General features: G+C 37.4%; 1 protein-coding gene across 15 annotated transcripts in view; it reads left to right on the forward strand.

The window, feature by feature from the left end:
• MMD (monocyte to macrophage differentiation associated) overlaps nt 1–26,259 on the forward strand; it is a 50,253-nt gene that overhangs the window by 14,232 nt on the left and 9,762 nt on the right. For 4 of the 15 annotated variants that reach the window (XM_058165699.1, XM_058165702.1, XM_058165700.1 and 1 more), the window contains 7 exons: nt 10,322–10,510; nt 11,587–11,657; nt 16,055–16,136; nt 18,267–18,427; nt 20,956–21,030; nt 22,540–22,641; nt 24,210–24,279. In XM_058165699.1, the coding sequence (XP_058021682.1) occupies nt 16,059–16,136; nt 18,267–18,427; nt 20,956–21,030; nt 22,540–22,641; nt 24,210–24,279 (486 nt within the window). In that variant the 5' untranslated portion in view covers nt 10,322–10,510; nt 11,587–11,657; nt 16,055–16,058. Of the gene's footprint in view, nt 1–3,547; nt 6,632–10,321; nt 10,511–11,586; nt 11,658–16,054; nt 16,137–18,266; nt 18,428–20,955; nt 21,031–22,539; nt 22,642–24,209; nt 24,280–26,259 lie in introns of all 15 variants that reach the window. The other 11 variants (XM_058165706.1, XM_058165707.1, XM_058165692.1 and 8 more) reach the window with 6 other exon arrangements.

Here is a 26,259-nt window from a genome sequence, read left to right on the forward strand (position 1 = left end):
GTATACATATCTATCTATATGTATGTATGTATGTGTGTGTGTGTATGACAGGGACGCGGTGGCTTAGGGGCTAGGACGTTGAGCTTGTCGATCGAAAGGTCGGCAGCTCAGCGGTTCGAATCCCTAGTGCTGCCGTGAAACGGGGTGAGTTCCTGTTACTTGTCCCAGCTTCTGCCAACCTAGCAGTTTCGAAAGCACGTAAAAATGCAAGTAGAAAAAATAGGGACCACCTTTCATGGGAAGGTAACAGCGTTCCGTGTGCCTTTGGCGTTGAGTCATGCCAGCCACATGACCACGGAGATGTCTTCAGACAGCACTGGCTCTTCGGCTTTGAAACGGAAATGAGCACCGCCCCCTAGAGTCGGCAACAACTAGCATGTATGTGTGAGGGGAACCTTTACCTTTTATGTATGACTTGATGAGTTCCACCAAGTGTTGTAGAAAAGTGCATGTACAGTAATTGTATAGCCACATTTGGGGTTGGTGAACTTTTTCAACTTTTTTTTTCCCAGGTGAGATTTATTTTGGCTTACAAGCATGGGTTTTTATCAGTAAACTAATTTTTGCTTCTAGTTCTTTATTGTATTTCAGTGGATGGGATACAGGCTTTTTGCTTAGAGTTTACAAAAAGGTGCATAATGACATTTTGTGTATGATAAAATTAATTTTGTTTTTGAAGATAAGTTCATAAAGAAATTCCTGCTGTCAGAAACAGATGCATGTGTGTGCATCTGATTTTGGAAGTGGTTTTGTGAAATACAGAGAAAAATTGAAAGAGTATATGCAAATTTTTGTAATGCTCTCTACATGGGGCTCCCCTTGAAGTGCGCTCGGAGGCTTCAGTTAGTCCAGAATGCAGCTGCGTGGGTGATAGAGGGAGCTTCGCGTAGCTCCCATGTAACACCGCTCCTGCGCAGACTGCACTGGCTACCTGTGGCCTTCCGAGTGCACTTTAAAGTGTTGGTTACGACCTTTAAAGCGCTCCATGGCTTAGGGCCTGGGTACTTACGGGACCGCCTGCTGTTACCATATGCCTCCCACCGACCCGTACGCTCTCACAGAGAGGGACTTCTCAGGGTGCCGTCCGCCAAACAATGTCGGCTGGCGGCCCCCAGAGGAAGGGCCTTCTCTGTGGGGGCTCCCACACTTTGGAACGAGCTTCCCCCAAGCTTACGTCAAATACCTGACCTTCGGACTTTCCGCCGCGAACTGAAGACATACCTTTTTATTCGCGCGGGGCTGGCCTAAATTTTAAATTTTATATTTTAAATTTTAAATTTTAAATTACATAAATTTTATCGATTTTAAATTTTCTATTAATTTTAAACGGGGTTTGGTTTTATAAATTTTAAGGTTTTAGGCCAATTATAATAAGTTTTTTAATTCGTATTTTAAATTTGTATATTGTGGTGTTTTGTATTTTATTGTTGCCTGTACACCGCCCTGAGTCCTTCGGGAGAAGGGCGGTATAAAAATCAAATAAATCAAATAAAATAAAATAAATAAAAATTACTTTTGTTTTAATAAACTTAACAAGACATTAGTTTAATCCAAGCTGATAGCTTATAGGCACATCTCCCATCACTTTTTTTATACATCATATTTAATTTTACCTCATTTCTCTTCCCTTCACCATCTTGAATTACCTATTTATATTCTCCTGACATTCTTCCTATAAATACAGCTATTTATCTGAGGCATGTAAACATTTCTGGCCTGAGTTTTCTCAGAAGGGCATCTGAAATTCAAATTCTTGGATTCCCTTCCCTTCCTTGTTCTTTTCTTCTGGTGCATCAATGCATTTTATGGTTTCCTCTCTTCCACTATAACTCCAAGCAAGAGAAGGGGGGGGGGTATTTCTGTAAGCCACCTAGAGTTACTGTGAGCAGGCAGTGTACATTTCCTTAGTAAATAAAAAAACTGAATCTGTACATTCTTTGAAACTGATAATTGAGACAGCTGAAGTTACAGGGAATGTGAGCATTTAATATTGCATATACTTGCTGTTGACAGTTTCTTAAATTTATACATATATGAAAAAGTGGCTATTATCTCTGCTGCTTGAGAAAAATTGGATAGGCATCTGCTTATGGATGAGAGTACAATAGGCATGATTATGGTACTTTTCTTTCAGAAAGGAAATAATAGATCATAGTGAGATGAAGTTTTTCATCTTCTAGTAGTAGGTGAAAGTTCATATATCCGGTTTGTGTCTTGTTCATCTTACTTGAACTACATTTCTCTTTCATGTATAGCATATTAGAAAGCTTTTCCATTTCCCCCTTTTTTATTTTTCAGAATCATCCATGTAGTTGTGGGACAGATTCATCAGTTTGAGGGGCAAAGGAAGGATTAAAATCAGTTTGGGAACAATATACTAAAGCAGGGGTGTCAAACTGGTAGCCCGTGGGTGGGATGCGTCACTTGCAGGCCACACCCACTCCAGCTGCGTGAAGGGAAAAAATACCACGCGATGGCAATGTGATGCCACAAATTTGAATTTAGTGCGAATTTGTGAACTAAAATAATATGGAAAATACTGTGTGTTAATAGAATGTGCGAAAATGAGTTAAATATGTGTTAGGTCAGAAACAACATTGCTAAAATAATAATGCAAATGTTGGTCTCGTTTTAAACAATATGTGATATAGCGCTCAAAGTAACATCTGTTGTATTCTTTGCTACAGTTATCTTGATGCTTGGAAAATGTATCAGATTTCCTCTTTAAAAATCTAAAGAATAACTGGAGCATGATGTGATAGAGACAAGAATGGTTTAATTTGATGCATGACTAGACCTGCTTTTACATGTGGTCCAACTCCACATGGCAACACATGCCTTTATTATTCACATTGGATATGATGAAGCATTGGCTTTCTTCTTCTTTTATAATCATTTTTGCTTTGAAAAAGACCTAAAAATTTTTTTCCCACATATGAGTCAAGAACAGTTATTTGGGAGCAAGTTTTTACACAGTTAAAAATAGACAGCTAAAGGAGACAGATAGTGAGAGTAGAACCGTTGTAAACTTTGGCTCCATCCTTTAATTAAGGGAAACTCCTTAGGTCAAACGGTAGTAGGTAGCAGTATTTACCAACCTTGGCTGATCTAGAAAGGTAAGGAAATATAGTCTAGTTTAGTATTTGGATGAGACCATCTGAGACTTGCAGAAGTGAGAGGTAAAAGGAAGGGGGGATACAAACAGCTTTTTTGTTTGTATTCTTGTAATACAAATAGCTTTTGTTTTACAGTATTTCCAAGAAAACAATATAGGAGTGTTGTGAAATCTGTGAGAGTCAGTCTTGAAGGAGATTTTGCCTTTAGCTTTCTTACATCAAAATGACAAAACATTTCCAGGCAATTCAGGTCCATATTTTCAAACCAAAATCAAAAAGTTGGAAAAATGTTTTTAATTGTGATAGGAAGTTTCATCGACCTTATAATTTTGTACACACCAACCATGATTGTAACCATTGATTTTTTAAAAATCTTATTTCATTTTGAAAATAAATATGAACGAGCCTGATTACTAAAGTCCCTTTTTTAGAGATCTGGCTTGAATATCAAAAAGCAATTACCAGTTTTCCAGTCCCTGTCTGTCATCACTGAAGAGACTTGCAGCTCAGTTAATTGTCTGGATTGTTTCATACCAGCAAGACAGTGAGGTAAATTATAACTTGTATTGCAAAAACTGGTATCTTAATTATCCCAAGGTGTGCATTTGTTTGTTCCTTCGAATCAAACTTGACTCTTGGGGGCTACATTAAAAAGTGTGAGCTAGAAGCCAGCAAGCCGAGTTCTAATTTTGGTTTAGGCATAGAAGCTGGCTGAATTACTTCAACAGTGACCAGTCACTGTAATGCAACTCTAGGAAGAAGACAATTGCACACCACTTCCAACATTGTTGCCAAGAAAATTGTGTGGATTGTCTCTCAAATTACCAATAAATATTAAGAAAACAAGACTAGGCTATTATGTATATTATTTTTATTCCTCTCAGATTTATCCTTTAAAATCTAGCCAGCACTGATCTGCATGCTTATCAATTTAAGATTCATTTGAATCATTTTTTTTAAAAAAAAAATCTCATTTCTTCTGATAAGCTAATTCAAGACTGTAGAATGAGTTTTTACTCATTTAAATAATCATACAAAATTTGACCCAATTGGACACTTTTAGCACAACATTGTAGAAGTACCAGTAAGTGCATTTTTAAGTTTTCAAAAAGGATTAGTTAAAATGCAGAAATTTAGTAAATTGAAGATAACCACATGCTAATAAGATTGCCTTTTCGACATAGCCTATAACCTTACTTTAAAAAAATTCATGAGAATTTTTTCACGAGAACTTTTAGTTCTCTCTTCCTCTCCCTCCCAAAAAACTTAATAATATTTGGGAGAATGCAATTGCTCACAACTGTAAATAGATGCAAAACAATCTTAGATTAACAAGAGAAAGGCTAATAAACTAATTTTGGGAAATAAAACTGCACTATGGCTACTGATAACTATGGATCAAGCAGCCTGTATTAAAAAGATTGTTTCAATCTAATTTTGTATCAGATTGCCCTTTAGAGCTATTTTATATTAAGTGGTGTTGGAAGAAATATCCATCTGGGTTCAGTTCCAAGTGGGGACAAAGACACTGGAAACATGGAGGCTGCTTGGAAAGATGGTTTAATGGTGGCCAGGATCACATGGCTTGAGATCCTGAACAGAAAAGGGATGAGATCCTGTGTGCTCCCTGATTTTATGCTTTTTCTGAGCTTTGAACTTTCTGGGGCACAGGAAGAGTATCCTGATTGGTTGTCAGACTCCCAGGTGGTCTAGGGGTCTTAGTTAACAATGTAGGTTGTCCCTCAAGCTTGCCTGAGCCTTGCCATGTGGTGAGTTTCTGTTGCTAGATGGGTTCTATTATGATGCAGATGATGGCCCATTGACAAAGGTGGGGGGTGGCAGGAAGTTGCAGGGAGCTGCTTTGTCTTTAAAACATGTTTCTCCATTTCTCATCCAGGGAAATATATTCTGCCTTTTAAATATTTTCTAAAATATTTCATTCTTCTAGGAGGGGGGTGGGTGCTAAATTCCTACAATCCCTACTTTTTTTTTTTTTCAAAACATGAGTTTTGAAACATGCTCTTGGCAAAAAATTAAAATTGATAAAATCAGGGAGGCTTGATAGGTGTTTTTAATTTTTCTGATGCAAAGGAAGCCATTGATAGAGACAACAGAAAAAAGATTCCTTCAGTGGCTCCCCAAAAGCTTTCACCATGAAGGTCTAGCAGCCAGGGGAAAGGTTCTGATAAGAATTTTAGAGTATCCAATTTTCTATGCCAATTAATTCAGATGTCAGATATCACTTTCTGTGAGCTTCCAGTCAGGTTTCAAGCAAGCACACATCCCAAAATTTTCACAGCCATGGTTTTCCTTTAAATTACAAGCTGCCCATTTCCAAGGGTTGGTTACTGAACCTGCCCTAGCTCTTACTTTAGTGCATCCAAGATTTTTTTTTAATTTTTTATTTTAATTTTTATTTTTTAGTCCAAATTGAGGTTAATCAGTGTGCAATCCAGGCTTTTTCCTTTCTTTCTTTCTTTCTTTTTTTTAAAGTTACACACAATGAGCCCTGGGACTTCTACTCATGAGACCACCAGTGCAACATATCTTGCTTTACTGGGCAACTGGGCAGCATCATTTGTGAGTCATAGTCAGGGCTTGGGTTTTGGATATCACTTTTTCTGCTATCTCTTCAAGAGAGGAATTGCCTGAGGGGAATGCCCCTCCCCCATGGAATTAGCAGGGAGATCTGACTCCTTGGGCTTTTAGTGCCACAGAGCAAAATCAACCTAGGGGAAGCCTTGTGTGCAGGTAAGTGAAGGGAATAGTTTCAGTCTAATTCTGAATGGTGTGTCTCTGTGTGTGCCTGTGTATGCAGCTACCTTTACAATTCAGGCAATACAAACAATACAAACATGCTGGACAAATTTCCCTACCATTAGACAGAAATCTCAGGTGTTCAGAACTAACTGTGGCAGCCACTTTCAAATACAATCCTTACATGAATACTTTAGACTGATTACAATATAAAGGAGACAAGACAGAAAACCTTACAATGAATTTCCACCCTCCCGCCATAGTCTTTCCAGCTGTCTTCTGGGAATTGAAAAGAGTCTTTTAGTCTTTACTTGTACATCTCAGGGTCCTTTCTTTCATATCTTTTGGGTGGCATGCTTGTTGGTCAGTCAGGTTTGGAAAGGTCTGCTCTAATCTGGTTGCTGTGATGACTTTCAGTGGGGGCTGGATTCAAACTCAATTCCTGGCTCCAACAAATGGAAGGTCTCCTCTGGGGGCAGCATCTGGAACCATGTGCTCTGCTTCCACAGTTGCAGAGTCATCTTTTCAGGGCTGAAAGACATTAGAACAGGATCTCCTCCCCACTTTTGTGGGTAATCTTCTCAGGAAAGGCATTGTAACAGGATTAAAGGGGGGGGGTAGATATCTTGCAGGCAGAGTTTGAAAAGAAACAACACATCAGTATGCAGTTACTAAAAGATAATGCAGTTTCAACAAAATGGAGACACAACTGATGAGAAAGAAAAAACTGGATTCACATGCTTCAGGAGGATGAACAGGTAAAATCATTTAAACACACAGTAAATGCAAGAATGAATTTTTTTTTCTCTTGTAAGTGAACTTAAAACGTTTCCTCATAAACTTGAGTTGTTACTTTAAGATAAAGAGAGAGAAGGAGAAAAAAAAACAGAAATAGGATGAAAAGTCCTCTTTACTGTTTTGTTGGCCGGACAAAGACAGGAAAAAGGCTCTTTCCTTTTTTTTCTCTCTCTCTTCCCCATTTTCATTGCTTCAACCTTTTGTTTTTCTTTTTCCCTAACAATTTAAAATTCTTGTCTCTAGAGATTAGATACATTTTAGTTACAATTACCTCGAGGGCCCACAAAGACAGACATACACACATAAAAAACAAGGAGGACAAAGAGAGGAAAACAAAACTGAGATTTACACACACACTGATCATTCCCGCCATAAATCTCAGTTAAATTAGGGAAGGCACAAATCTTAACAGACATACCACGTGATTCAATAGAAGACAGAGAAAGAGACAAACAAAACAAAAACCCAAACATTCCTATTTATATTTCCCTTTTCTTTTAAGTACCTTTATTTAGCCAAATTTGTCTTCCTGGTGTTATCTCTTAGCAAAGCCCATTTTTTTTACACAATTTCTTCAATTTCTTTTCTCGCATGTCAGTCAACACTGGCACCTGCCTGGCGCCCCAGGCCCCAAGCATGTCTCTCAGGGGATTTCCCTCTACCCTCGAGCTTACGCTTCCCATGATCCTCGGAATGTGAGGCTCACTTTGTCATAGCCGGGTACTCCCGCAGTTTCGGAAAAAAAAGGTATCCGCGAAGGACTCCGACTCCCTTCTGTCGAAGTATGGGCCCCTTCCTTAAGGGAACTCTTATTTGAAGATCACCAATAAAAAAAATAGTGATCCCGGAGGACCTTGCTGCCCCTACAGCAGGTACAAGCACCTCCTCTCACTCTACATGCACCACTTTAGGCTTTCCTTTCCTTTTTAGATACACCAATAGTTCCTATATATTTCTTTTTCCCCCTTCACACTTCTTTTCCTTTCACTCAGCTTCCGTTCCTTGAATACACAAAGTTCCACATTTGGCTTCCCCCCCTTGCTTTCTCTATCCTACCGGTCACGGCTTGGTGGAGCTAGCAGTAGGCAGAGGTGCGGCTAGAGGTTGCTCAAAGAGGTGGAATCAGACTGTTTTCTCAGGTGGAATCCCACACACACACTTCCTCCTTCCCTAACAGGAGGTCCTGTGCTCTGGCAAAACCCCCATGCTCTCCAGACTTTTGGTCTTTCTGCGGTTAGGAAATGCACAGAGGAAGCAAGATCCAGCTGTGATTGGGAGAACGGCTCTCTTACTCACACACATGCAGGCATACACATATTTCCCATGCTTTTCCATGCTTAAAATTAAAATTTAGAGGTACTCACCTTCTTTCCAAGCAGCCTTTGAGCTCAACACTCAAAACCCCTTTAAAACCTAGTTCCAAATGGCCAAGGTCCAGGAAAACTTACCCACAGACTCAATGGGTCTGCTGCTAGCAAGGGAGGCTTACCTGGGCCAGATCCATTGGTTAGGTTAGCTTGGAGTCCCATCTGGGTCGCCAATTGTTGGAAGAAATATCCATCTGGGTTCAGTTCTAAGTGGGGACAAAGACACTGGAAACATGGAGGCTGCTTGGAAAGATGGTTTAATGGTGGCCAGGATCACATGGCTTGAGATCCTGAACAGAAAAGGGATGAGATCCTGTGTGCTCCCTGATTTTATGCTTTTTCTGAGCTTTGAACTTTCTGGGGCACAGGAAGAGTATCCTGATTGGTTGTCAGACTCCCAGGTGGTCTAGGGGTCTTAGTTAACAATGTAAGTTGTCCCTCAAGCTTGCCTGAGCCTTGCCATGTGGTGAGTTTCTGTTGCTAGATGGGTTCTATTATGATGCAGATGATGGCCCATTGACAAAGGTGGGGGGTGGCAGGAAGTTGCAGGGAGCTGCTTTGTCTTTAAAACATGTTTCTCCATTTCTCATCCAGGGAAATATATTCTGCCTTTTAAATATTTTCTAAAATATTTCATTCTTCTAGGAGGGGGGTGGGTGCTAAATTCCTACAGTGGTTACTATTGTGTTTCCCCCGAGAATAAGAGCGGATCTTAAATTAATTTTTGCTCCAAAAGAGACATTAGGGTTTATTTTCCGGTTAGGTCTTCTTTTGGAGGAAACATGGTATAAATAACCAAGAGTTACTTGCAAGCAAATACATGGGGTTCCCTGCTTGTATTTTCACGCATGTAAATTAATGAGAACACTTTGTTTCTGTTCTGTAATAACTCAGCATAGCTAAACTTTTGTGGCTTATTTTTAAGCCAACTCTGCTTTTAAACGAAGTATTCAAGACATGTTTTGGTGAGGCAGGGAAAAGGGAGGATGTAAATACCTTATCTCAATTAGGAAAAAATTCCAATTCCTATTATACCTGTAAGCTGCCAGCTTGTTGCCTGCAATGATTTCTGTTTTTAAACAACATGAACGTTGTTTAATATTTTAAATTACTGTTTAATACTATAATTACTGTACTTTAATGCAAATTATTCCCTGCAGTTTTCTTGATAATGTTTTTAGAAGTCTTTGCCCTTGTCTTCTGCCTAGGGCTGTGAAAAAAGAATGAGCTCAAGGCCATTCAGATGGTTTTGTGCCCCATTTCTAGCCTCATGCCTTAACTACTACACCAGCCCAGCTGAAACTGCGGGGTGTTGTCTGGGCATTTGCCAGGAGCCAAAAGTCTGAAAGCACCCCCACTTAAAAAGAAAAAGACAAAAAGAAAGACAAGCTAGAGATTTTCTGCCTAAAGAAACTAGAGGCAGCTCATGAGGGAAAACAAGTTTCAATACAATATTTGGGAAATATTATATTAATAGCTGTTTATTTGAATTCTTGAAATACAAAACATAAAGAGGATTACTATATTACTAAATTTTAAAACGAATTTGGAAAAGTACAATAAAATTGATGCATTCTCGGAATTCAAATATTAGCAATTTGCATTTGAAATTATTTCCTAATTTTACATAAAATTGGTAGAGATATATATCCCTTACAAGGAATTTTTAATTGGAAGAATACAAGGAAATAGAATTTGTGCTTGTACTGTCTGTATAATGAAGCAGAATCTTGCCTCTATGCATCCTACAATACCCTATATTGGTCCAATACAGTTATTTAATAATACATAATTAAGGCTAGAAATAGGGCTCTGCAAAACATTTTTGAGGTATTGTAAGCTTGAAATGAGCTATTCCAACATTTATCATCTGTATTCTAGGAGAGAATGTAGAATTAAAGAAGAAGAATTTCAGAGGCACACTAAAGTTGATAAAAGCATAAAAAATATTTTTAATAGCAGGATTCAGTTTATTTTACCCTTAATGCTATATACCTTTGCTTGATAGAAACATGGAAACATAGAAAACTAATGGCAGAAAAAGACCCAGTAGTTCATCCAGACTGCGTGTTGAGTGTTTTGTTTCTTTTTGCTTATTTTTAACTTATTATTTTTAATTAATATGTTTTATTTATTTATTAGAATGTATACAAAGTGTATATGATATTACAGGTAGTCCTCATTTAGCGACCTCAGTTGGAATCAGCAGCTTGGTTGTTAAGCGAAGTTGATTGCTAAGTGAAACCACAACTGTGCTAACTTCGACTTTCCTTTCCTTTACAGGTATGAAAAGGTTGTAAACGTGAGAATTGGCTGTAAAGACACTTTTTCATCACCCGTGTAATTATGAACAGTTGCTGCCTGAGATAGTTGCTAAATGAGGATTGCCTATATTTTTTGCCTTTAAGGAGAAAAAATTAAACCATTTTATAGGAAAGGACTTAAGTAAATGATATAGAAAAAGCTTTAAAGGTAATTCAGTATAACAGATGCTGAGTTCTGATAACAGCATGATTTATGACATCAAACTAATTATTCTTTTTTAAAAAACAGCCTAAAGATGTCTTATGGAGGAGATTCACAACAGAAAATAGCAATAAAACACCTGGCTTAAGGAAGCTGATGTAGCTTGGTACTGAAACGTATTGCTAAAAAACCTTGGGATAATTACAAAATCACTGGAGTGTGTGTAGGAATCTATACAGCCAAATTTCTATTGGCAAGCTCTGGGTGAACTTTTTCCCTAAGAGTGCTAAATCCCTCCACACAACAGTGCCCAAGATTTATTTGCATACCTCCTTCTGACTTTACCCTGGGAAAGTGCCAGGAAGGAGAGCAGCATATTAGTTGTGCACTATTGCTTCAATGTGGCATGCTTCAGGCTCCTTCTGGTAGTAGTATATTCTACCTGACCAGCCCTTCTAAAGGAAAGGGAAGATGCTGAGTAAACACTAGGAGAATATTCCAAAGAGACCCTTAGAATACCCAAGCAGATTTACTCCAGCCATCTCCGCCCCCACCACACACTCCTTCCCCATGCTGGTTTTCTCACAGTTTCTGGGCCATGCAAATACTGGACAAATGTTAATCTTCCTCCCAGTTTTTCATTGGGAAAGTATGCCTTATGTATCCTATACAATTGCTCATATTTTCCATATTCATCTCTGTCTGTAAACTTCAGGTGTTGGTTACTAGTTTGCTATATTTGCTGCAGGATGGTGCCATGCTAAGCAGACTTATTGAAATTATTTTATTTGGAGTTCTGGTTAGTGATCAAAGCCTTTCTCCCCATTTGAAACTTGTAGATTGACTGGTATAGAGTGGATTATAAATAGGGCTAGCATCTTTTTTACAGTGGAGGAAGGGAGGGGGAGATGCTTATTATGGATTACAGTATTATGCCCTGCAGGAATGATAAATCTTTCAAAATAATATGTAAGGCATTTTAAAAGATACATAGGAAACAAAGAACTAGGAATTATCAACCTCTGATTCTCTGCCTCTAATAAGAAGCCATCTTTGGAATTTAACGTATTTTCTATGTGCAGAAGAAGTTCATTCATGCAAGGAACAGTCTGAATTCCAGCCTGTTACATATCAAAGCTGTAAACTGTGCAAAGTGAGTATGAAAATTGCAAAGTGAGATCAAGAATCCACATGTAAAAAGAAAATTAATGATATAAAACAGAACAGAAACTATTCAGCAAAGCTAAATCTTGCACTTGTTTTCAAAAGCTTAGCACACATGAACAATAAGTTGTATATGCTCTTAAGTGGCTTTATCAATTCAATGTAATAGATTTTGTGTGAACACCATTTTCGCTGTTCTTTTGTATGTTCCTCATTGTTCTTAACCTTTTTTATGATTTATCCACACATCCCCCTGACTGCAGAACAAATGTCCCAGTAGAATAACTGGTTTTTGTGCCAAATTCTCCTGATGCTGAGCCCACAGTGAGACACCTTAAATTCATTTTTAGCTGCTTCATTGTTAAACAGTGTTTTCCCTCTTCTTCCAACACAATTTTTGCCATGGTTACAATGTCATTAACAATGTGGTTGCTAGTACAGTCATGGGTGGGATCTATCTAACCCTAGTTCACCATTTGGGATTATTGTGGCATAGTGCCTCCCTTCTTATTGCTGCCTGGAGAGACTGGGGAACTGGGGAGAGATAGGCAGGGGAGCACTGTAGCATCCCTGTGGTTGGTCAAGGGACCAGGGAAATGCTGCAGTGGCTGTAACTTCGGGTCCACCATACCATCAAATAGTTACTAAGCGACCAGTCATTAAGAGTCCTGTACTATGGCAATATATATTGTAGATTAACGATTCGTGCAGCAGATTTTTGGCCACCAAACTTTTACAATGGCTTAAGGTGACAGTATTTTAAGGCTGCTGTGCTCGTTATGCGCAGATTGCCTATGAACGTAAACTTTGTGTGGACAAGTATAATGAAATATAGGACTAATTTATACAAAATGCAGTAAGTTTAGAAAACGGTTGAAAATCTACAGACCCCTGTTAAAATGCCAGGTTTTTGAAATGTAAAGAAATCAGACCAAGATTAAATCACAGTGGAATTTTCCCCCACTTTTAATATAATCTATAAGCTATACAATTTAATTAAAAAATGAAATGAAATCTTTTGAGAGAAAACTAACAAAATACAATAATGTGGTTGCATAAATGTGCACAACCCCTTACAAGGAGGGATGTGGCTTTATTCAGAATTTAACCAAATTCTGAACAAAGCCACATCCCTCCTTGTAAGAGGTTGTGCACATTTATGCAAACCACATTATTGTACATCTTTATTGTTACTTTTCTCTCATCCAAACTAATATTAAAAAGTAGTCAGTACACACCTGCCATTAATTAAAGTGACTCTGATTGAGCCTATGTAATGGTCAGCTGTTTAGTAGGATTTTTCTGACATATGCTCAGTTGCCTCTTACAGCAAAAGCCATGGTCTGCAAAGAGTTTACAAAGCATCAAAGCGATCTCATTGTTGGAAGGTGTCAATCAGGAGAAGGGTGCATAAGAATTTCCAAATCATTGGATATGCCATGGAACACAGTGAAGACAGTCCTCCACAAGTGGAGAAAATATAGTACAACGTTGACATTGGCAAGAACTGGATATCCCTCCATAATTGATAAAAAAAACAAGAAGAAAACTCATCTGAGAGCCAAGAGACAGCAACATTAAAGGATCTGCAGGAATTTCTAGCAAGTACTGGTTGCGTACTACATGTGACAGCAGTCTCTCATATTCTGCATATATCTGGGCTGTGGAGTAGGGTGGAAAACATTCAAGCCCATATACGTTTTGCAAAAACCTACATCAAGTCTAACAAAAGCATGTGGGAAAATGTGTTAATCTGGTCTGATGAGACCAAAGGCTGAACATATTGGCCATAATTCCAAAAAGTACGCCTGGCGCAAAAACATAATGCTGCACCACGCGCATCACCAAAAATAAACCATAATCACAGTGAAACGTGGTGCAGCATTATGCTTTGGGGCTGCTTTTCTTCAGCTGGAGCTGGGGCTTTAGTCAAGATGGAGGGAATTATGAACAGTTCCAAATATCAGTCTATTTTGGCACAAAACCTTCAGGCCTCTGCTAAAATGCTGAAGATGAAGAGAAATTTCATCTTTTAACACGACAACAACCCAAAGCGTACCTCCAAATCAGCAATAAAATGGCTTCATCAAAAGAAGATCAAAATTGTGGAATGGCCCAGCCACAATCTGGACCTGAATCTAATTGGGGTGACGTGAAGAGGGATGTGCGCAGGAAATGCCCTCCCAATCTGAAGTGAAATATCTTGGTCTGATTTTTTACATCTCAAAAATTTGGCATTTTGACAGGGGTATATAGACTTTTTGTATCCACTGTACATACTTGCATTAGGTAAGTATATACAGAATTGAAATTTTACTCTCATAATTATATTTTTCCTTTTTATTGCCATTTTAAAGCAATTATACCTTTTATTTTGATAATGTATATATTTTTGTCATGATTATCTTTGTATTTTTCGGTTCCTTTTTCTGTTATTACTTTAAAAGCAATCAATATAAATTTTAAGGGGTGGCTATGCTCCTAGATTAAATGTTTGTGGGTATGTAATATGTAGAATAAAAACAAAGTATGTACCTACCTTTTTTTTTTCATTTTGAAGAGAAATAAGCAATATTTCCAAATTGAAGGCGGAACGATTATGCTGTACTTAAAACAGAATTGTGAATAGTCTAACTTAGTAAAATTAAATGTTTAGTAATTTGAGAGTTGAATGGCTCTGAACACAATTGGACTTACAAATATCTCTGTATCAAAGAGTCTGCAGAAAGCAGATAGTCCCAAAGTATCACTTTTATTATCACCTAGCACCCTGAGTGTATATTGCTGATTTGATACTAATGGCCACATTTCTGTGATATGATTTGGGGAATCATTACTTTGGGGAAGATAGCAACTTTATAAGGGTAAGGAGAACAGCTGGAAACAATAAGTTTTTTGCAATTGAACTAGTTTGCTTGATTAACTTGTTCAGATAATTCAGCTGAAATTTGAAACACTTGATTTATATATTCAGAATCTGTATTTTTTTATTTCAAGTTACAAACTGATTTGACTACTGTAATACTTTATTAAAATTTTATGAAGATTGAGATAGAATGAAAGTTGTGATTTGTTTCTCTTAGTACAAAGCAAAGCTTAATCCCATGCCATTTTGAAAAGAGTCAGGAAGCATTTTATAGTGTTATAGTGATACATGTTTTGGAGCTTTTGTTATTATTGGAATGAAATTCAGTGTGCACATTAAGAGTTAATGATAACTATAACTTCATCAAAATGCTATATTTTTATTAAGATTTGGAGTTACCGTATATACTCGAGTATAAGCCGAGTTTTTCAGCACGTTTTTTGTGCTGAAAAATGTCCCCTCGGCTTATACTCGGGTCTATACGGCTTATACTCGAGTTTTTTTTTTTTTTTTAAGCCCCTCGGCTTATACTCGAGTATATACGGCTTATACTCGAGTTTTTTTTTTTTTTTTTTTCACATTTTACCGGACGGAAGCCCTGCCGGTGCAGTGAGAGGGCGGGGCGGGGGAGCCGCCAGCCTTCTCAGCTGAGGGAGGGAGGCTTTCCCCAACCAGTAGGTGCCTCATTTCCCACCCTCGGCTTATACTCGAGTCCCCAGTTTACCCCAGTTTTTGGGGTAAAATTGGGGACCTCGGCTTATACTCGGATCGGCTTATATTCGAGTATATACGGTATATGTCATAACTTTTGGTAAACGTTTTGGTTCTTTTTTACCAGATACTCTCTAGTTGAATCAGTTAATTGGAAGAAAGTACTGATAAGCAGTTTATTCCAATTGATAAATGAATATATAAAACCCTGGTGTAGATTTCTTAATTTTAAGATTTAGAGATGATTTCTTAAATTATGGAGATTTATAGATTTTTTTTTAAAAAAAGCATGTGTATATATAACCAGAAGCTAGGAAATGGAATCCTCAAAGAAGTTGCTTAGGTTTATTTATCATAATTTCAGAAAAATTTGCTGCCTTTTCTACTATGAATGAGAAATAAGGTGGAATAACATTTCCAAATTATGCCTCTATTACTCAACTTCTTAATATCTTTGTTTCAAGGTGTTTAGTCTTTTGCCATTGGTTTCTTTCCCCCAAATAATGTTGCAGTAAAATGGATGTATTGTGCATTAATGCATTTATAGTTGTTCAGTGTTACTTTTTTTTTATTTATTGCATTTATAATTGCTCAATGTTACTTTTAAATTCTAAATGTTTTGTTGTGCCAAGTATGGAAAAAAAGCACTTTTAATGAAATTCTAATTTTTTATTGTAAATGTATTTATTTAATTTTCAGTATCAAAATCATTAAAATATGAATTAGATTTAACTCAGTAAATAATTGCATTCCTTTACATTCTTGAAATATTAGTCTGCATCTGTCTAATATCTTGATTATCTCAACAGATTCATGAATCATCCAGCTCCAGCAAACAGTCGTTATAAACCTACTTGCTATGAGCATGCTGCTAACTGTTACACTCATGCGGTAAGTAGATTTCCTGGAAGTCAGTTCTTAAGATAGTCCAAATAATTCTGATTACTGTCTGCCATATATATTAGTGCATAATCCCGTCCATGGATTAAGTAGACCCTCAAATTTTTAACCAAGATACAGTGAAAAATGCACCATCTGCAGATAAGCCAATTGTGAAAATCAATACATCAAAATATTTTGAGTGTCAGCTTATCCATAGATGGCATATTTTTCATCGTATTTTGCTTAAAAAAATGAGGGTCTGTTTATTTGCGATTGGATTAATATGAGAATATGCATGAGTACTTTAAAAAAGTATTGCTGTATATACTCATAGATAAGCCCATCCATGGATAAACTCAACCCAATTGTGGGGATTTATTTTGGCACCTAAATTCTCGGTTTATCTGTGAATGTATACCGCACATTAGATTTGATAGTATATTGATAATTGATTCGATAGTGAACCTTCCATTTGTTATGTATTGCTTTAATTCATTTTTCTGGTACAGTACAGGCTACTTGTGTTACGTTGGTTTGTGTACAGTTTTTGCAGTTTATGCTAAAGGGGGGGCTCAACCAAAACCTTGTAGATTATTTTCCATTGTTTTGCTTTCATGGGATATGAAATTCATTAAATATATTTATTAAATATAGTAAACTAATTCAGTATTATATCAGGTTTTGAGTCCCTCACCTTTTCCCCCCAAATTATCACGACAGTAAATTGAAATACTAAGATTTTGAGGAACTTAACTGGAAATAATATTGTCTTCCTTCTCCTTTCCCTTTAGCAAAATGTGTCACAGTTATTAAAATGCTGATCAACAAGTTGGTCTGCGTCAGCTAAATCATTCTTCTGTTATTTCTATATATCTTCCTTTTATTTCAAATTTTCCTTCTATTAGGTTGACCAGTAAATCGTAGATTAGATAGTTAGTGCGATAGTTAGCATAGTTGCAGTGGTGTAGTTAAAATGTCAAATAACAGGATATATTTGTGGATTTTTTTAACTGTTAAGAGAATTGTCTGGTAAGATTTTTAATTTTTGGCTACAAGGACAGTGGTTTCATATAACAATTGTGCTTGTAAACTGGAATTAAGCAGGCATCTGAAAATCATTTGATGAGTAATATACTGTATGTATTGGCTAGTACCACAATACTGTACAGAAAGTATCTAGTTATGTCATGCATCTTGGACTACACCAAAAAATTCATATAATTTTTATATATAATACATATAAGAATAAAACGTCTAGGCTTTTCATCATGCTGTTTAGAAACAAGTGCATTTTCAGCAGGCTTGAATATGAAAATATTTTAGACATCTTACTTTATATTTTAAAAGCAATGAAGTAGATACAACACATAAACATGTTACTGCAAAATTTGGTTGATTTAGCTCTGTGTTTTTGAGCAAGGTATTGTAGCCTGGTTCACAACTAGTTCTAAGCCTAAACTATAGTTTATAATGCGTAGTTTACAGATTGTACTAAACCAGCATCCAGCAATTTTAAAGACAGTAATCATGAATCACTGCATCTAAAGCATACACGTTAGATATTTTGTAAGTATTCGGGAGGGGGTGTCTCACTTGCACAGTTAATTTAATGTCACAAAGTTGCCTAACAGTTGGATGGTGCTGTTGTGCCTTGGCATGTGGTATGTCTTTGTGACACAGCAATTCTGTTACCAGCAGTTGCTATTCAAGATAATTGAGAGATCTTGAGATTAAATGCTTGAGGAAATTAGAAACATTGTTCCTCCTTTCCATGATAAAAATGGAAATTAAAAATACATTTATTTGTTATAAACTGGGATAATTTAATTTTGTTTTAAAACCTCACTTGTTTTCACTTCATTTGAATCCAAGGGCAGAGAAAAAAAAGTGACTATCAGGGCTTTGACAGCTATCTGAGGTAAAATATCTTCTGGGCCAACCTCCTATGTGCCCAGGAAACGTTGGGAAGGTTTGAGACCATTCATTATTTTAAGTAGGGGTGCTTTGTTCGTGAGCCAAATGCCTTATTGAAGGAATTGCACAGTAATATGCAGGGCAAATTTATAAGTGGCATAAAATTCAGAGGAGGGACATCAAGTAATGCATTGCTGTTTTTTTGTTTTGTTTTTTTTGGCCTAGTTTCTTATTTTCCCAGCCATTTTTGGTAGTGCCCTCCTTCATCGACTTTCTGAGGATCAGTGGGAAAAGATAACAGCATGGATATACGGAGTTGGTCTGTGTGCACTTTTCATCGTTTCAACAGTGTTTCATATTATTTCTTGGAAGAAGAGTCATCTAAGGTAGAGATTTCTGGCACTTTCTTCTGATACACTCTGATCTGTTTCTAAGAGTGCTTTTTAAGTAAGTCTTTTGTGTTGTTATGTTTCAGTGCAAAATAGCTTTGTTACAATGGTGGTTCTTGGTGCAATTTATCCTGTAATTTTAAATATTCCCTGATATCTAGACCACAAAATATCCTGAAAATTAAGCTACCGAGAGCAAATGTTGACTTCATTAGCATTGATCATAGGGCTTAGTCCCACTCTTTGCAAGGAATATACACTCTTTAAAATATTCACTTACTACATTTTTGCAATCAAATAATCCAGATACATTTTTAGTTAGTCCCTCAAAACTCATTAGCAAACATGGAACTTCAGGATGAAGAAACAAACTTAGGTAACTTCGTAGAATTATACTCTCTTGCAACAGTTGCTTATGTAAGAAAACCATATCTTACCCTCAACATTTGCATCCCTTCTTCTAATTTTGGGAAGAAAACTTTCTCAAGAGTCCTATACAAGTCATCTTCCTATCTTTTTATTGAATGTTTACTGGTCTCTAAAATACTAAAGTATTGTCCTATCTTTACCTACTTCTAGCTTTTTCTACAGAATAGTTCTAGGATTTATTTATTTGGACTCACATGGGGTATGATCAAACACTTTTTTTTTAAAGACAGAAAATGTAAAGGCATCTAAAAGCATAAACATGCCAGCATAATATAATTAGGGGAGTAAAATAATCAAATCATTAGCCTGGTCAAAAAACTCACTTTGATTAATTTATTTTTGAAGCATCCAGACATTCAGAATAGAATACTTTATTGGCTAAGTGTGATTAGACACACTAGGAATTTGTCTCTGGTGCAGAAGCTCTCGGTGTACATGCAAAGCAACAAAGTAATAATAATTAATTAATTAATAAATAAATAAATAAATAAATAAATAAATAAATAAATAATGATACCAATAGGAGGGAGTAGTAGAGTAGATGAGAAAGATAATAATACTACAGCCATAACACATGGGTAAATATACTTAGATATAAGAAAGTACTGTGGGAATTAGGTGTTCAGCAGAGTGATGGCACGAAGGGAAAAACTGTCTCTGTATCTAGTTGTTTTTGCATACAGTGCCCTGTAAGTGGTGTCCCGAGGGGAGGAGTTGAAACAGTTTATATTGAGGATTTGAGAGATCTGTAGTTATTTTGTTCAGCCCTCCTTCTGATCCATGCAATATGCAGGTCCTCTATGGAAGGCAGGCTGGTTGCAATTGTTCTTTATGCAGTTCTAACTATCGTTTATTCTGTACCAGTCCTGTTTGGTTGCTGACTTAATAATTCCTCTGGGGCAGTTTGAACTTTCTGAGTTGACGCAGGAAGAACATTCTTTGTTGTGCCTTTGAAATAATAGTTCTAATGTTAGGTGTCCATTTCAAATTTCAGGTTATATTTTTAAAAATGCTTTGATGACCACACATCTATTTTTAATCAATTAATCCTCTAGTGTATACCTGCAATAAAGATGGGAATATCATGGAACAAATAAAATGTTAATTTTTAGCCTAAAATATACTAGAATGGGAATCGGCTGCATGCTCATCCCTCAACTTCTGAGAAGCCTTGATATGCAATGGAGCTCCCCAAATGGGATATTACACACACTCTCCAGCAGTCTCCTTGTCAGCAGATCAGCAAGCTGTCAGGAAGCATAGGGAAAATATAAATGGCTTCCTGGTGCCAAACATTGCTGAAAGGTCACAGTGAGGAAGGAGGAAGCCTTGTTGCTTCCTTCCAGCAATTTTAGAAAGTCAGGTGGGAGAGGGAGTAGAGGGGAAGAAAAACTCCTAAAATTAAAGGCATTCTTGCTGCCACTATAAGCCAATTTGCAAGTGACTGAAGATTTCATTACACACAAGAACAATTTTGGCACTTAGTTTTAATTGTCAAACAAGTATGATGAATGAAGTCTTTTAATAGAATCCATTTAAACAATGTTAATACATGAGCATATAAGTATACTACAGTGATATATATCGTCTGGTCTGCCCCAAATATATATATGAAAAACACAAAGCTTTTTTCTTTCTCCAGGTACCAAATTCCTAAGCTGTATTGCAAAGTAAAGTCAAGAATTCTTTTCTCCAGAATTTAAGCAACAAAATGACTTGGTACTTTCTGTTGTATAATATATTTGCTAAAATGTTTATTTAAAAGCAAAACAAACCAAAAAAAAACCTCATAGGACAGTTGAATGAAGTATTTGAACTGAAGACTCTAATATTGCCCAATTTTACATTTCAAAAATACAGTAAAAATACAATTTTGGGAAGAAAGAGCAGAAAAGCACATTTGGATACCTGTTGTTTAATTTAGATGCTTTGCCAGGTGTTTTTTTTTTCTGAGAGGCTGGAGAAAACAAGCATCTTATAATGATCTTTCATTTGGCTAGTTTAGTCTTCTCTGTCTGCTTAGTACTTCTTGGGTGGAATTCCAGGGTAATTATTTTATTGGGTACTTTTTTCTGATTTTTCTGTTTGCTATTTAGGACAATGGAGCACTGTTTTCATATGTGTGACCGAATGATGATCTATATCTTCATTGCAGCATCATATGCACCTTGGTAAGGAGGAAGCTATATGCTCTTGGGTAGGAAACAAATGTAATTCCATATTACCATTGTAGCTTCCATCTGAAGGATTATTTAAATAATTGCTCCTAATCTGAAAAAAAAATAAAAGTAAAATTTGTTTTCCATCTGATAAATTATGTCTGGTGATTGGTGCAGGGTGGTGGGGGAGAATTGCTGGTTTGTTTTTGTCTTTTCCTTTTCAACTTAGTTGATCTGATCCCATAAGAATAATACAGAATCAGATTTCTGCTTCTTTGGGGACCATCCCCCAAATAATGTACCACAGCTGTAGCTCTGAATATGAGTCAACAATATTATATGATGCTGCACTTACACGCTACTCTATTCAGGGAACTGAAATAATTTTAATAGAATTTTATTGTCATAAGAAGCTATGGTACACATTTTTATGAAACTGTAAGCAAATTTTAGTTTCCAGTGTAACAGGAATTATAAATTATAAGATTAATAAATTAAAATGTACAGGTAGTCTTCAATTTAAGACCACACTTGAGCCCAAAATTTATGTTGCTAAGTGAGACATTTGTTAAGTGAGTTTTGCCCCATTTTACCACATTTCTTGCCACAGTTGTTAAAGGAATCAATGCGGTTGTTAAAGGAATCAATGCGATGGTTAAATTACTAACATGGTTGTGAAGTAAATCTGGCTTCCTCATTGACTTTGCTTGTCAGAAGTTTGCAAAAGCTGATCTTATCACCCCAGGACACTGCAGTTATCATAAACATGAACCAGTTGCCAAGCATCCAAATTTTGATCACATGACCAAAGGGATGCTGCAATAATCATAAGTGAGAAAAACAGTCTTTGGATGACCATATTTTGTTAAAAGAACTAAATTTTTCAATTCATTGTTTAATGTCAGTGATACGAATGTTCTAAATAAGCTTGAATATTATGCATTCAAGGGACTCGTAGCTCAGTGGCTAAAATGCTAAGCTTGTCGATTGAAAGGTCGGCAGTTCAGCAGTTCGAATCCCTAGTGCCGTGGAACGGGGTGAGTTCCTGTTACTTGTCCCAGCTTCTGCCAACCTAGCAGTTCAGAAGCACGTAAAAAATGCAAGTAGAAAAATAGGGACCACCTTTGGTGGGAAGGTAACAGCATTCTGTGCGCCTTTGGCATTTAGTCATGCCAGCCACATGACCACAGGGACTTCTTTGGACAGCTCTAGCTCTTCGGCTTTAAAAGGGAGATGAGCAATGCCCCCTAGAGTCGGGAACGACTAGCACATATTTGCGAGGGGAACCTTTACCTTTACCTTATTATGCATTCATACTGCTATAGTTTAACTTAACTTTTTTCTTGATTTTTTTTAAACTAAAACCATATTAATAACAAAAAGGATTTGTTGTTCTCCTTCTTCCTGCCTTTGAGAACTCCTGACTGGATCTTTTTTTTTACATCTGGAAAAATAATTTAAGATGTTTTAATATGCCATTCTTTTATTAGTTCAGAAAATCATTTAATTTTTTTTTTTTAGGTTAAATCTTCGTGAACTTGGGCCTTTGGCATCTCATATGCGTTGGTTTATCTGGCTAATGGCTGCTGGAGGAGCTTTTTATGTATTTCTCTACCATGAAAAGTAAGGATTATCATGATTATTATTGAAGTTATATATTTGTCTCTAAATTTGGGGATATATCTCTTTGATAAGTTTTGCATGTGATGTTTTTACATAAAAATTGGAATAGAGTGCCAGTCAATTGCTTTTTCAGGATAAAACAGACCATTTTTATTTAATCACACTCTTATTTCTCTTAAGAAAAATGCATTTCATATTAATTTTTTTCTCTCTCGCAGTGCCAGTATGAGGACATTATCAGCCTATAAAAATCACTTGTCTCGCTTTTAACATTTCTTTTTGATAAATAATTGAAGCAGCACTTAATATTTTGCTTGATGAGAACAGCTTGGATTCATATGAAAAAAAATAAGAGTATGTGGTTGCAGTCCATTTTTTATTCCACAAACTATACTCCTAATATTAAAATTCTAGGGGAACATATTTTCTAAAAAAGCACTGGACAGAAGGTAGATTAGGATTTATTGCTAACTGAGTTCATCGGATTCTGAATATTCTAAGAGAAGCTCTCTTAATTCTAAATTCACATATTTTGTTTCTGGCTTGAAGAGTTGAAGTAAAATACAAAACTAGGCTCTGAAAGTTTTAACTATGCTTATTGTTATGTTAGCTAGTAAGTGTGACTGATCCCTTACAGGAGCTTAGCCCAACGTGTTGCCTCCAAATGTGTCATTTGAAGTAGCTTTTCACATGTTTTGTGAAGATATGAAAATTGTTACCCAATACAAGTAGTCTATCATAGTTGGTTTAAAACAGGTCTCCAAATTTGGCAACTTTAAGACTTGCGGACATGGCTGGATGAGGAATTCTGGGAGTTGGAGTCCATAAACCTTAAAGTTGCTAAGTTTGGAGACCACTACTTTAAAAGATTGCTGTAGAATATGGGTGCCAGACTTACAGACTGGGCCACAGCATTTCTTTTGAGCATGCCAGGCCGAAAATAAGCAGGATTTAGTTTTTGTTTTCTTCTATTTGGGGATGGATTGGAACAATTTTTAAAGAGAATATCAATGTCTTTATTCTTACAAAGTTTGAAGACACGTTTCATTTTTTTAGAGAAACTAAACCCACCACAAATCAGAACTATTTTATCTCTGGCCCAACACTGCTTGACCTTCAGCATACTACATGAAGTCTTGTGCAGATTTTGAGTCACTAGCTAGTGCATATTCTTGCTAAAGTTTGTTATGCTGGGCTGCACAAGATACTGTTGCCACAGGTGCTTGGGGTGCATCTTTTTCTGTCCCTTAGAATGCATTCCCCAGTGTAAGGGAAAGTCTTCCTTCTGAATATTGGCAAGAGAGTGATACACACTCACATGCTTACAGATGCTGTTTATTTCTCTACTAATAATGGAAATTGAAACAACAAGAATTTCCCATTTTCTGGCTGCTTCATGTTATATTAACAAATCTATCATTAAAGATTTGCTGAAGTTTATTTCTATCTTCTGTTCACAAACAACAGGAATCTGGTTGATGCTGAAGCAAAAATATGTTGTGTTTTTAAAGCAAGAAAGTGTAGTTTTCATAATTGCAGGCTAATGTACCTTTTGTTTTTGTACATAGGTATAAAATCGTGGAACTCTTCTTCTATTTAGCAATGGGATTTTCTCCTGCTCTAGTTGTAACTTCCATGGTAAGGAACGCATATTTAAATAGTTGCATTTAAAAGAAAACCCGTGTGCAATCACGGATGCACTTCAAATTTAAAAGAGCACTAACAAGCAAACTTTATTTTTTTCTCCCTCCCCCCTTTTTTTTTTTTTTTTTGGTATTGGAACAACACAAATGTAAAAAAATAGCAACATCTAAAAATCTTCAGTGTGGTGTAGTAGTTAAGTGTTACACTAAGAGATGGGAGAGTTAAGTTCTAGATCACTGGCAACAGAAACTCACTGGTGATCCTCATAGGGTTATTCTTGTTTATTTGTTTGTTTGTCCAATTTATATAGCTGCCCATTTCATAAAATGAGAGATTCTAGGTGGCATACTTTGAAACTAAAGCAAATAATAAATCCCTAAAACAATTATCATTATTATTGTTAAAAAACACAAAAACTGGGGGGAGAACCTTTAAAAACAAAGCTAAGAAGTAGTCAGTGAAAGGATGTTAATATTTTTTATAGGGGAGGGAGCATTCTTTATGTCTCTCTGAGCTTCTGTATAAAAGGCAGGATACAAATCAGATAACAAATGAATAAAAGCCTGATCATTATCTTAATTTATGAGGACTTTTAGTAATATTAAATTAACGGAAAAGTTATGATTCTCCAGTGCGTTGCTTGGAGAATCCAAGCATTGGGTAATCATAAACTCTATTGCCAGAGACTGAGTTGCTAGAACTTTCCTGGCCACACTTCCTCTGCTTGGCTGAGCTCCAGTTTTTCAACTCAGTCCAGCCGAGAGAGAGACGTGGAAAAGTTAGCTCCAGTAATTTACTTTTTGAAGTAAATGGAAGGAGAAGGGAGCAAATTTAGCCGGTTCAAGGCTTTTATCTCCCATCACTGTGGGTGGGTGTGCTGGTCCCGCCTGGCAAGTCTGGACTGACTGTCACCACCCTGAAGACATAGAATGTGAGTAGCAAATCTGGGGCCAACCCATTCGCAGGGATCCTCCGTGTGTGCAGGCAACGGCTTCTCACAACCTGAAATCGCCACTGGTGAGTGGGCTGGTTTCCCTGCTCTGCCGGCAAAACCGCCACCACCATTTATCCTACGGTCTGGGAGGCGACTCCAGAGTCACTGTCCATTACAGGGACATACTCCACAGATTTCAAATCACATGAGCTGCACGGGGCTAGGAGAGCTGGACGTTCTGCTCTCATGCAATTTGGGACCAGTTGAGAGCCATAGCTTCAACCTTGAGCACGGTGGCTTTTCCAGTCTTTGCGCTCAACGTTTCTCACAGTTTGACTAGCTGGCTCTGCTCTAGTTAGAGGCGAGGTGCTTAGAGAGGACCCAAATGACTCTTGTGCACAGAGTAATCAGCTGTAAGACGGCTGGAATTTGGGTGCGGAAGCTTTGCCGGGCTTTGCGCTTGATTTCCAAAGGAATTTGGCTGGTTACCCTTGCTTCGCTGCAAGGCGCTGGGAGGGGCAGATTCTCGATCCTGCAACATTTTGGAGAGGAGTGAGGCACAGCTGAAATTTCGGCATGGCAGCATTGCCTGTTTCATACTTCGAACTCCAGCAATTTGTGGAGGTGCTGCAATTCCCTGGCCAGCCAAGTGGGCCCTCTACCACCCCAAAAACATGGAGCAACCAGATCCGGTGAAAGAAGCCTTCGGACTGGTCGGTATAAGCGTGGATGGTCACAAGATGGCGGAGAGGGACCTGTCCCCTAATGAGGGCCATTCAGACCCCCCCCCCAGGCTCCACAGAGCGGGAGGCCACAGCCCTACGGCTGCTGCCAAGGGATCATCCCATAAGGATAGGTGTTGTGTCTTGCCCGCTCTCACCGCAGCCAGGGTCTGCTTATCTGCTTCCGAACGCTGAAGAATGTCCTCCCGGCCCCAGCCCTGGCTCCATGCCCAGACAGGCTGAGGAGGGGGCATCTCCCGGCCCCAGCCCTGGCTCCATGCCCAAGCAGGCTGCAGAGGAGGGAGCACCCCCCGGCCC

Source organism: Ahaetulla prasina, chromosome 2 (genome assembly GCF_028640845.1).
Source record: "Ahaetulla prasina isolate Xishuangbanna chromosome 2, ASM2864084v1, whole genome shotgun sequence".
Taxonomy (NCBI): Eukaryota; Metazoa; Chordata; class Lepidosauria; order Squamata; family Colubridae; genus Ahaetulla; species Ahaetulla prasina.